This window comes from Sylvia atricapilla, chromosome Z, assembly GCF_009819655.1.
Source record: "Sylvia atricapilla isolate bSylAtr1 chromosome Z, bSylAtr1.pri, whole genome shotgun sequence".
In the NCBI taxonomy this organism is placed as follows: Eukaryota; Metazoa; Chordata; class Aves; order Passeriformes; family Sylviidae; genus Sylvia; species Sylvia atricapilla.
In genome coordinates, this window is record NC_089174.1 from 79,465,959 (window position 1) to 79,475,273 (window position 9,315).

At 40.8% G+C, this 9,315-nt stretch overlaps 1 protein-coding gene across 1 annotated transcript in view; it reads right to left on the reverse strand.

The window, feature by feature from the left end:
- TRIM23 (tripartite motif containing 23) overlaps positions 1-9,237 on the reverse strand; it is a 28,811-nt gene extending 19,574 nt beyond the window's left edge. The window contains 5 exon segments of the mRNA XM_066339779.1: positions 376-505; positions 8,218-8,299; positions 8,301-8,322; positions 8,324-8,378; positions 9,013-9,237. Of these exon segments, the coding sequence (XP_066195876.1) occupies positions 376-505; positions 8,218-8,299; positions 8,301-8,322; positions 8,324-8,378; positions 9,013-9,103 (380 nt within the window). The 5' untranslated portion in view covers positions 9,104-9,237.
- Positions 9,238-9,315: the final 78 nt, after the last annotated feature.

A 9,315-nucleotide genomic window follows, 5' to 3' on the forward strand; every position in this document is an offset into this window, starting at 1 on the left:
TGGCAAGAATAGCTGAAGTCTTCAGAAAAGAAGCCCTAAGGAGTTTTAGAAAAACTGTGCTTAGATGACTAACACTAAATATCAAAATGATTAACCTTTCTAAAAATCCTAAAGGCAAAAAAAGGGAGGAATAGTGTGTATGTTTATTATACATTTATTTTCTGCTTTAGTCAAGATATAAATAAGTATTTAATTATGACAATAAGTGAAGCAATTATAAACAATGAATTGAATTAATACTAGATACTGGGAAGAAAAGAACAGTATTATTGGTGAAATGACATTTGGCACAGAACCAATTTTCAATCTTTTTCCGATTTAGAAATAACTTCTTGCAAATGTAACTTTTGGGTTTTTGCTCCTTGTTTAAAAAACTCAGTACCCTCTCCAGACAGACCAATGCCTTCTTCAGCTGTCCATACTGCCCAGCAGGTCCCATTCTGCAAACCGTTCCAAGAGTTCCACAAAAGCAAAGTTCTTTTTCATCCCCAGACACCAGAATCTCCTGTTTTTGACAAAGAGTTAAAGGAGAGGAGAGGAAGAAAATCTCAAGCACATGCAATTTTGAGAAATTCCACAAACTATAGATGTGATTCAGACAATATAAGAGCACATCAACTACATTAATACTAACAAAGTGTGATACAGCTAGCATTTTTTCCTGCAAGCTAACTCCATCTTCTTCCTTCCGTTGATAATTGAGATAATTAATATTTAGCAGATTTTCCCTACTTAAAAGATTAATGTTTAAATTTTAACATTATTAAAATTTAGAGAAACTTAGTAAAATACTTGTAAAATATCTGCAACAGCTAACAACTAAAGAATACAAGGAACACACACTGCATATCATAAACACTATTATTTTCAGAGGCATAGTGAGCATTTCTACTGTACTAACAGAAGCCATCAAGAATTCCATACTGAGATACCTTATACCCTGTATCACAAGATGCAACACCAATTGCAGATCTCATGCCAGCAAAATCTGAGTAAGAGTTAAAACGATATTCAGAAAGAAAACCTAAGGTACTGCACTATTTGACAAAATGGAAGATCACTCATACTCCCCAGAGTAATGCAGAAATCCATGTCTACTCCCATATGATCCTGATTTTGTAGAAGTTAATATGAAGCAATGAGATGAGAAGCAAAATCCCAATATATCCCAGTATCCCAATAATGCTGCTAAATGGTAACCGTATAGTTATGGAGCATGTGAGAATCTTAGCAGTTGTTTCTTCAAGGATTTGTCATCCCTTGACTTTTTTTCAATGTAACTGTCATAAATTTAATCACATTTTCTCTATTGCAAGGAAAAGTGGCTCAAGAGATTAAGCATAATTTCTGAGCACTGGATCATGACTTTTTAACCAAAACAAAATCACAAAACTATTGAGGCTGGGAGGTCCTCTTCATCATTTTGCCAATGTCACCTGGAACTGGTTGCCCAGGACCACACCTAGGCATCTTTGAAGATTTCCAAGGAGGGAGATGCTATCACCTCTCTGGGCAACCCGTGGCAGAACCTGGTTACTCTTACAGTCAAAATTGTTTCCTTATATGCAGATAAAACTTCTGCATTTAAGTTTGTGCACATGACACACCAGCTATCTACATGAACTCATGGAAATAGTATTCCTCAATGTCTTCCCAGAGAGCCCGGACTACTCGAATTGTCCGGCTGTTCTATGTTGTTTCATAACTCCTAAATGCTGCCCTGTGGCAGTCTGGTAGGAGTATGTGCCCTTCATCCTTCTGGAATTCAGTGTCTTTTATAGACATTAAGTTTTACTTCTTCAATATGACAACTTATCAAACACTCCTCAGATTTTGATTTATCATTAGAGGGAAAGTGAGGTTCTAAATGAACAGACAGACAACACTACACAGTTATGAGAAGTATCCATTAGTAACCACTGGATACTTCACTGCTTTATGTAGCTTCCAGTTTAACTTCATAAAACTTTCTTCCCTAGTCCATCTTCCTCACAGTTTACAATATAGACCATAATACTCTAATTTGAGTTTGGCCACTGAGAATTTATGTGCCTCACAGGTTAAAAGCAATGAATGGATGATAAAGTTTTCCTATATATAAATAGGAGGATTTAAAACTATTTTCCTCCAACACTCTCAGTGGGTATAAAATAACACTGATAACCTATTTAAAAATATGCTTACCAGTAAAGACCATGGATTTGTTGCTTCCAGAAATGGACCTACGAAAGCACTGATCAGTCATTTTGAAGTGAGATATAAAGCAAGGTGGTTTAAAAAGTCAGTGCTTTTAAAGTCATGATCTCTGCAGTAACCAGCTCTATGGTGGAAGCCTTCTCTGCTACAGAGAGGCACTGCATTCCCAACACCCAATCTAAGATCAGTGCACTCCACAAAGTAAGCTGCAAACAAACAAACAAGATATTTTGACTTTATTTATCAGATCTTGAAGGATTTACAGAAGGTGTGTTTTCCCTCCAAAATTACACTAAGCCTGAGCAAAGTCATCTGCTTTGATACATTCTGACTCATAGCTTAGTAATTTTTAGCTTGAGCACTCCTACCAAGATCACTGTTTTTTTTCATAACACAGAAGAAGAAGAGTCATCTCTTATTACAAGCGAAGAAATATAGAGCACTATATCCACTTTTAGAATTTAATTTACATCAAAACAGTTTTAAACAGGGTCTGGATTTGCTAAATATGTTATAGAGAGACAAACTCTGAGAAAACACAAAGCACTGAAAAGTGGCCACATAATTCCCTTCTAGGGCTTAGCACTTTCCCACAGCAAACTAACTGTGCACAAACTTTGGCCTCTACAGAACACAAAATAGTCACATTAACAACACACCAATATAATGACTGCTGATACTAACAAGGACCTTCTATTTTCAGATTAGCCACTAATCCAGACAGCCATTAATAGCCCAGTATAAATGGATGTACGTGTACCAAAGGATAAACCTACTTAAGTAAGAGATTATAGCTCCTAGTCTTTAAGCAAACACTGTCTTAGCCTTTAGGCAAACAATGCGTAAGGCTGAGAGAGGAACGAGCTGTTCATCATTACAGAATTTCTTTAAAAAGTCTTTCTTTCACAGGTTTTACTGTTTATTTAAAAAACCCTAGACACAAAGAAGTACTCTTCTCAGTTTACATTGTATGTGATTTTAATCATGTTAGTTCTGTTCCATGTCTAACAGTGAAGAGAAAGTCAAAACAGAACTAATTTACTGAACTGTAACCAAGAAGATCAGAAAAGGTAAGTTTGTAGCTATTTTGTATTTCTTTTTGGTTCATAACTCAAGATGTCTTGAAAAACAAAGATACATGGCTCTTACATTCTTTCTATTACATATAATGACTTGATAATACAAGTACTAGCAATTGTCTAAAATGTCCAACTTGGTCATAGCTAAAAAACATGCAAAATTTACATGCTAACTTTTAATCTACTAAAAGATAATTTATAACCAGCAAGCATCCTATAAAACATAGAATCACAGAATAATCTTCAGTTGGAAGGGACGTATTAGGATCACTGAATCCAACTCCTGGCCCTGCACAGGCCATTCCCAATGACTACACTGTTTGCCTGAGAGCATTCTCCAAACGCTTCTCAAACCCTGGCAGACGTGGTGCAGTGACCACTTCCCTGGAGAGACTATTCCAGCACCCAGCCATCTTCTGGGTGAAAAACCTTTTCCTAATACCCAAACCAAATGTCCCCTGACACAGCTTCGGGCCATTCCCTTGGGTCCTGTCACTGCTCACCAGAGATAAAGATCAGTGCCTGCCTCTGCTCTTCCCCTCATGAGGAAGATGTGACTGCAGTGGGCTCCCCTCAGTCTCCTCCAGGCTGAGCAGACCAAGTGACCTCAGCCTCTCCTCACACGGTTTCCCCCAAGGCCCTTCACCATCTCCTGCCTCCCCTGGACACTCTCTAGTTCTGTCCTTCTCTCCCTGTGGCACCCAGAGCTGCCCCCAGCTCCCGAGGTGAGGCCACCCCAGAGCAGAGCAGGGCAGGACAATCCCCTCCCCTGCCCGGCTGGAGATGCTGTCCCTGATGTCCCCAGGACACACTTGGCCCTCCTGGCTGCCAGGGCACTGCTGACCCACGTTCATCCTGCCATCACCAGGACCCCCAGGTCCTTTCCATGGCACTGCTCTCCAGCTGTCATTCCCCAGTCTGTCGTACATCCAGGGCTGCTCCCTCCCAGAGAGCCCGGCTCTTTCCTTTACTCTGGAACTTCACACGGCTGTTGCCTGCCCAGCCAGGGCCTCCCTGCCAGGGAGTCAACGCCTCCTCCCAGTTTGTATCGTCTGTGAGAACTTCCCATCCCTCCCAGTCCTGCTCCCCATCCTTTATGAAGACGTTGAAGAGCACAGAGCCCAAGGCGGAGCCCTGAGGAGCCCCCTGGTGACAGGTCCCCACTCTGATGTCACCCCACTCACTGCCACCCTTTGTGCCTGACCCATGAGCCAGCTGCTCTCCCATCACACGATTGTGTTTATCCAGCTGAGAGCTGACATCTTGTTCAGCAGGACACTGTGAGACACAGTACCAAACTTTACTGAAATCCAAAAGACCACATCAACTGGCTTCTCCTGATCAGCTAGGTGGGTTACCTTGTCATAAGCACACATCTCATAAAGTCATGTCTCATTTCACTGGTTTCTATCATAAAGTCCTACATACTTGCAAAATGGGACTTGCTTCCACTTTAGTCTAAATCTACCTATAAAATTTGAAGGTACTTGATCCACACATTTTCAACACAACTGACCAAGTGTGTTCATTTTATACGTAAAATCATTAAAAGATGAGTTGTGTAAATACATCCATCTACTCTCTTGAACTTTACCTCAAATTCTGCTTTGATCACAAATGTAATAGAGTCTAGTGATCTCATCCTTGTGCCTACAAAGAATGTTGTGCCCATTACAAAAATCATTACACATTCTGACTGTCACCTCAAAAGAAGATCAGACATGAATAGCAGGAAATGTGTCAGCCAGGAATGAGACAGTGACAGAGAGAAGATATTAAGACTGACTCCAGCTAACAATACAAATGTCAATTTCAAAAGCATGAAGCTTGACTGCCAAAGTATCATAAATAATGAAAGGGATAAGGAACAACTTTTGCCTAAATGCTGAAAAAATTTGAGAGAATGTTTAACTGCATTTTCTTGCACAGTATTTTTAAGTTTCAGCTTGGCACTCAAAACCTAGCAAAGGCATGTGTAAAGCAAGACCAATCAGATGGATTCCATGAAGGATGCCATCACCTGCATATCTCTGTGAATGAGTTTAATGATAGAAAGTAAGTTCAGCTCTGTAGTAATAGTAGATAGAGAGAAACACCAAAGCTGTAACATAAGCACATTTTTCCTAAAAATAGCCTGGTCCATGTATTAATTAAAAACCCCAAAGCTCAACAGAAACAGCACCACCAGTAATTCAACACAAGACGAGGGAAAATAGTTTGCAAGAAATTATTTGCCTTTTCTCCCAAATCAACATACTTTAAGGAAAATCTTTGAGAGGACTTCTTTTTCTAGAGACAACCATTTATTGGATTCTCCCTCATATAAACTGTCTGAATCAACAATCTCCAAAATACATTATTTCAAAATCCTGAAAATCAAACAACTTTTCCATTGCACCTTTCTGGTTAAAAAAGTTAATCCAATTGAAGACAACAGTTCACATAATTTCAGCATGCATATAATTTAAAATTTTCCATTAGAAGATTAATCACAGGCAAATTCATTAAAGAATTCCTTAAAACCACAACAAAAATCATGTTTGTCTATCCAGCAATGCAGAATGGTTTGGGCAATCTTTAGTCCTATTTGTTTCATTACACAATATTTTCTCTTAAAACAGGGTTCTATAAACTATTAGAAAATTTTGCTAGGCATGTAAACAACATTTAAATTTTCAGTTGCAGAACACATATTTCCAAAAATCCTGATTCACAAGGTACTTTCATCCCTGCCTTCACATGCAGCTATATAGAAAGAAGAGACAGCCCTATATATTTAAAATGAAGAGTCCAGTTCCAAAAAAACACAGCTACATCTATGCATATACAGATCCCCCAGTAATTATTTCAAAAAGTTCTGAGATTATTTAGGAAAACTTGGATGAATATAGTATTAAGTGCTTCAGTAACAAGAGCAAATGGAAAAAAGGAACTATAGGTTACTTTAGACCAACTAAAAGTCTCCACAAAATCCATAGTTACTGATTACAAAACTGTTCAGCACAGGTGGCCTTAGGTCCTAATTTTACAGCTTTTCTTCCAATAAAATTTTCTCTTGGCAGCGGCCCTATAATCAAGATTTATATACTAAACAACTCTCTGAGACTAGAGAACATTATTTCATTAAATCCATTACGTGGTGAAATGGCAGTAGGGTGAGCATAGAATGCACTTTCTCATATCCTCAAATGGAGGGAAGTACAAAAAGTTCCCCCGCGTCCTGAGTTCTCCTCTCCTCACTCCTAAGCTCTAGAACAAATCAGACAAGTGCAACAAATTAACCAACAGCAGCAACTACTAGGTGATTAGAGCAAGGCACCAAACATACAGTTGTCTCAAAGAGGGGCTATGATGAGCTGGCACTCCACAAAACTGATTTTATATCCTGGTTTTATATCCTGGAACGAATAACATCTCAAGGCTGTTGGATAAAGAAAGATTAAAGTGTCTGTGACCTCCCCCTGCCTCAGATCACCATGCAGACTTTTATTCACACAAGTATTTTTATTTTAAGCTGTTTTGCTAAGATTTTCTACCCACTACTTTTGTGAGCAACTGTTGATCACAGTGCATCCTTCTTCTTTCTAGTGTTAGGCAGCAGGATGCCAACTCTATTATCCTTGATAATAAGGATCCTGAAGCTTTTCATCCTTCTCCTAACTTGGGGGGTCTTGGAGGTTTAATAACATTTCAGTGCACTTCATCAAAACTCCCTCAGAAAGATGAAAAAAAAAAATCTGTAAATGCTTTTGTTAAGCTCCTTTTCAACAAACATGAAACACATTGAAAAAAATATTATAGGATCCTTTCAGAAGCCTGGGGAAAAATTGTGCAATAAAAAGTAAGAAGCATCAAGCTCCCCATCATAATTAAAAAAGCAGTGGTCTTGGACAAAAATGTTCATAACAACAGGATTGAGTGCTGTGCTCGAAACATTCTCCCTCTAAAAGCATAGTTTAAGAAATCTTGTGCAGCTGTACAGTCATAGATAAGAAGTCAACAAACCATTACTCTTTTAACCACTCTACTAGATTGGCAATCATTCACGATTCTCATACTTTACCATCTTCCTCTGCACAGAAAACAAACCCCGCTTTCATACGAGACTGATATTTCTTTTCCTGATATCTATCGTCACAAAAACATCCTGCAGAGTGCCTTAATAATTCCTAGCAGTCTCATACGACAAAGTCGAGTGAATTTGATACTTAAACATTTCTTTATGGTTTACCAGATTAGAGATGTCTGTTCTAAAGGTTCTCCTTTCAACAGGTTTATTTTTCCTCCAATGCTATTCAAAACTGCTGGAGCCAGTTCTATTAAATAGTTCTTTTGTTACAGCTTCATCTGATAACTTGTCTTCTCTATAACCCCATGTTGAGTAGGTAATTCTTACTCTGAAGAAATTATATGCATGTCATCTTTGTCTAAAATAAACTTCCACTGTAAGAAAAAAGCTTTATCTGATCTTTCAAATACACTGTGCAGACACTCTTATAGGAGGGGAATTCCTGTTAATAGCCTGCCACTACCAATTATTGCATGCATAGAAGTCACTAATACTGAAAAACCAGGTTTGTTATCACTGCTCCTTCCCTCTTCATCATGAAATCAGGCTAATCTGTTGGTCAAAACGTTACTGACTAATTGCCATGGTTTTAGTATTCAGGACAACAGAAAACATACTCATTCAGGAACCCTCACAAAGAAACATTAAACAGAGCAGTCCCTTTGTAATAGATGGGTACAAGAAGATGTCCAGCAAAAGCGTGCAGCCCAGGTCCAGAACATGAAGGCAAAATCTTCATTATTCTTTTCCTTACTGCACATTCCTATTTGGAAACACTATCACTAAGTGGAGCACAATAGATCTGTGTCAAGCATGATCTTCTAGGTATCTTTGACTGACAGGTTTCAAGAATGTCAGATTTCTATTTCTTACCTATTCAGTAACTTGTCGAGTCAAAAGGACAACGAACTGCTCTGCCGTGAAGGGGAAGCCGGGTAAGACAGTCATGGCTCAGACGTATGGCCACACAACAGCAGCCGGGAACTTTGTCCCCTGCAAAGAAAACACATCTTCACAGACCCCACACGCAGAACCTGTAAGTTAAAAAAGATCATGTTTGGTTCTGAGCTAATTAAAAAGCAGAACGTCAGGCAGTAAGACTTTATTTTACAGATGTTCATGCCAATCACAGCACATAAGCCGATCAGTAATTTTGCTTTATGCACGCATACTATCGATTTTGTGAAAGTAAATAAATAATTAGACACAAACTGAACATTTTAAACTCCTCAGCATCCTGCCTGACCACCACTGGCTCCTACCCAACTTTATTTAATACATTGCCACAAGACAAGCCGACTGCTCAAGAGGCACAACCAGCAGAACATCCTCGCAGGAAAAGGGAATGGCCAGCAAGACCCTGCCAGAGCACAGTGTTGCCCATGGAGTTTCCCCTCGCAGATGATGCTCATAAAGAGGTCAGTCATAACCAAGCGAGCCACTTAGCAAGCTACAAACGCAGCACCGACTAGCGCGAGCAAAACAGCTGCGGGCAGGAACATCTCAAGCTATAAACGAAAAGCAAAACTGAGGATCATATAGCGAGAAAAAAAAACCCGAAAACCAGGTCCCTTAGCCGGCACCCCAGGGGCTATCCGCACCACAGGCCTCCCGTCCTCGTCCGGCAACCGCCGCCCGCCACAGAGCTGGTCCGAGCCGCCGCCTCACCTTCACCGCAGCGGCCCGCCGGGCCGCGACCACCAGCGCCGGGCCCGCGGCCGCCCTCCGGCCCGGCCTTGTTTACAGCCAGGGCCGCCATCTCGGGAAGGGCGGAGCGGAGCGGCCCCGCAGGAAGGAGCGCGGAGCCGCCACCGCCCCAGGCACCGCCCCGGCGGGCGCAGGCGCCGCCCTGCAAGACCGCTAAACTACAGAACCGCAGAACTACGCCTCCCAGCGTGCCCCACGGCGGCCCCGGCAGGCGAGGAGGCGGGGGCCGCCCGCGGAGCTCTGGGAGCTGTAGTCCCTTCCTCC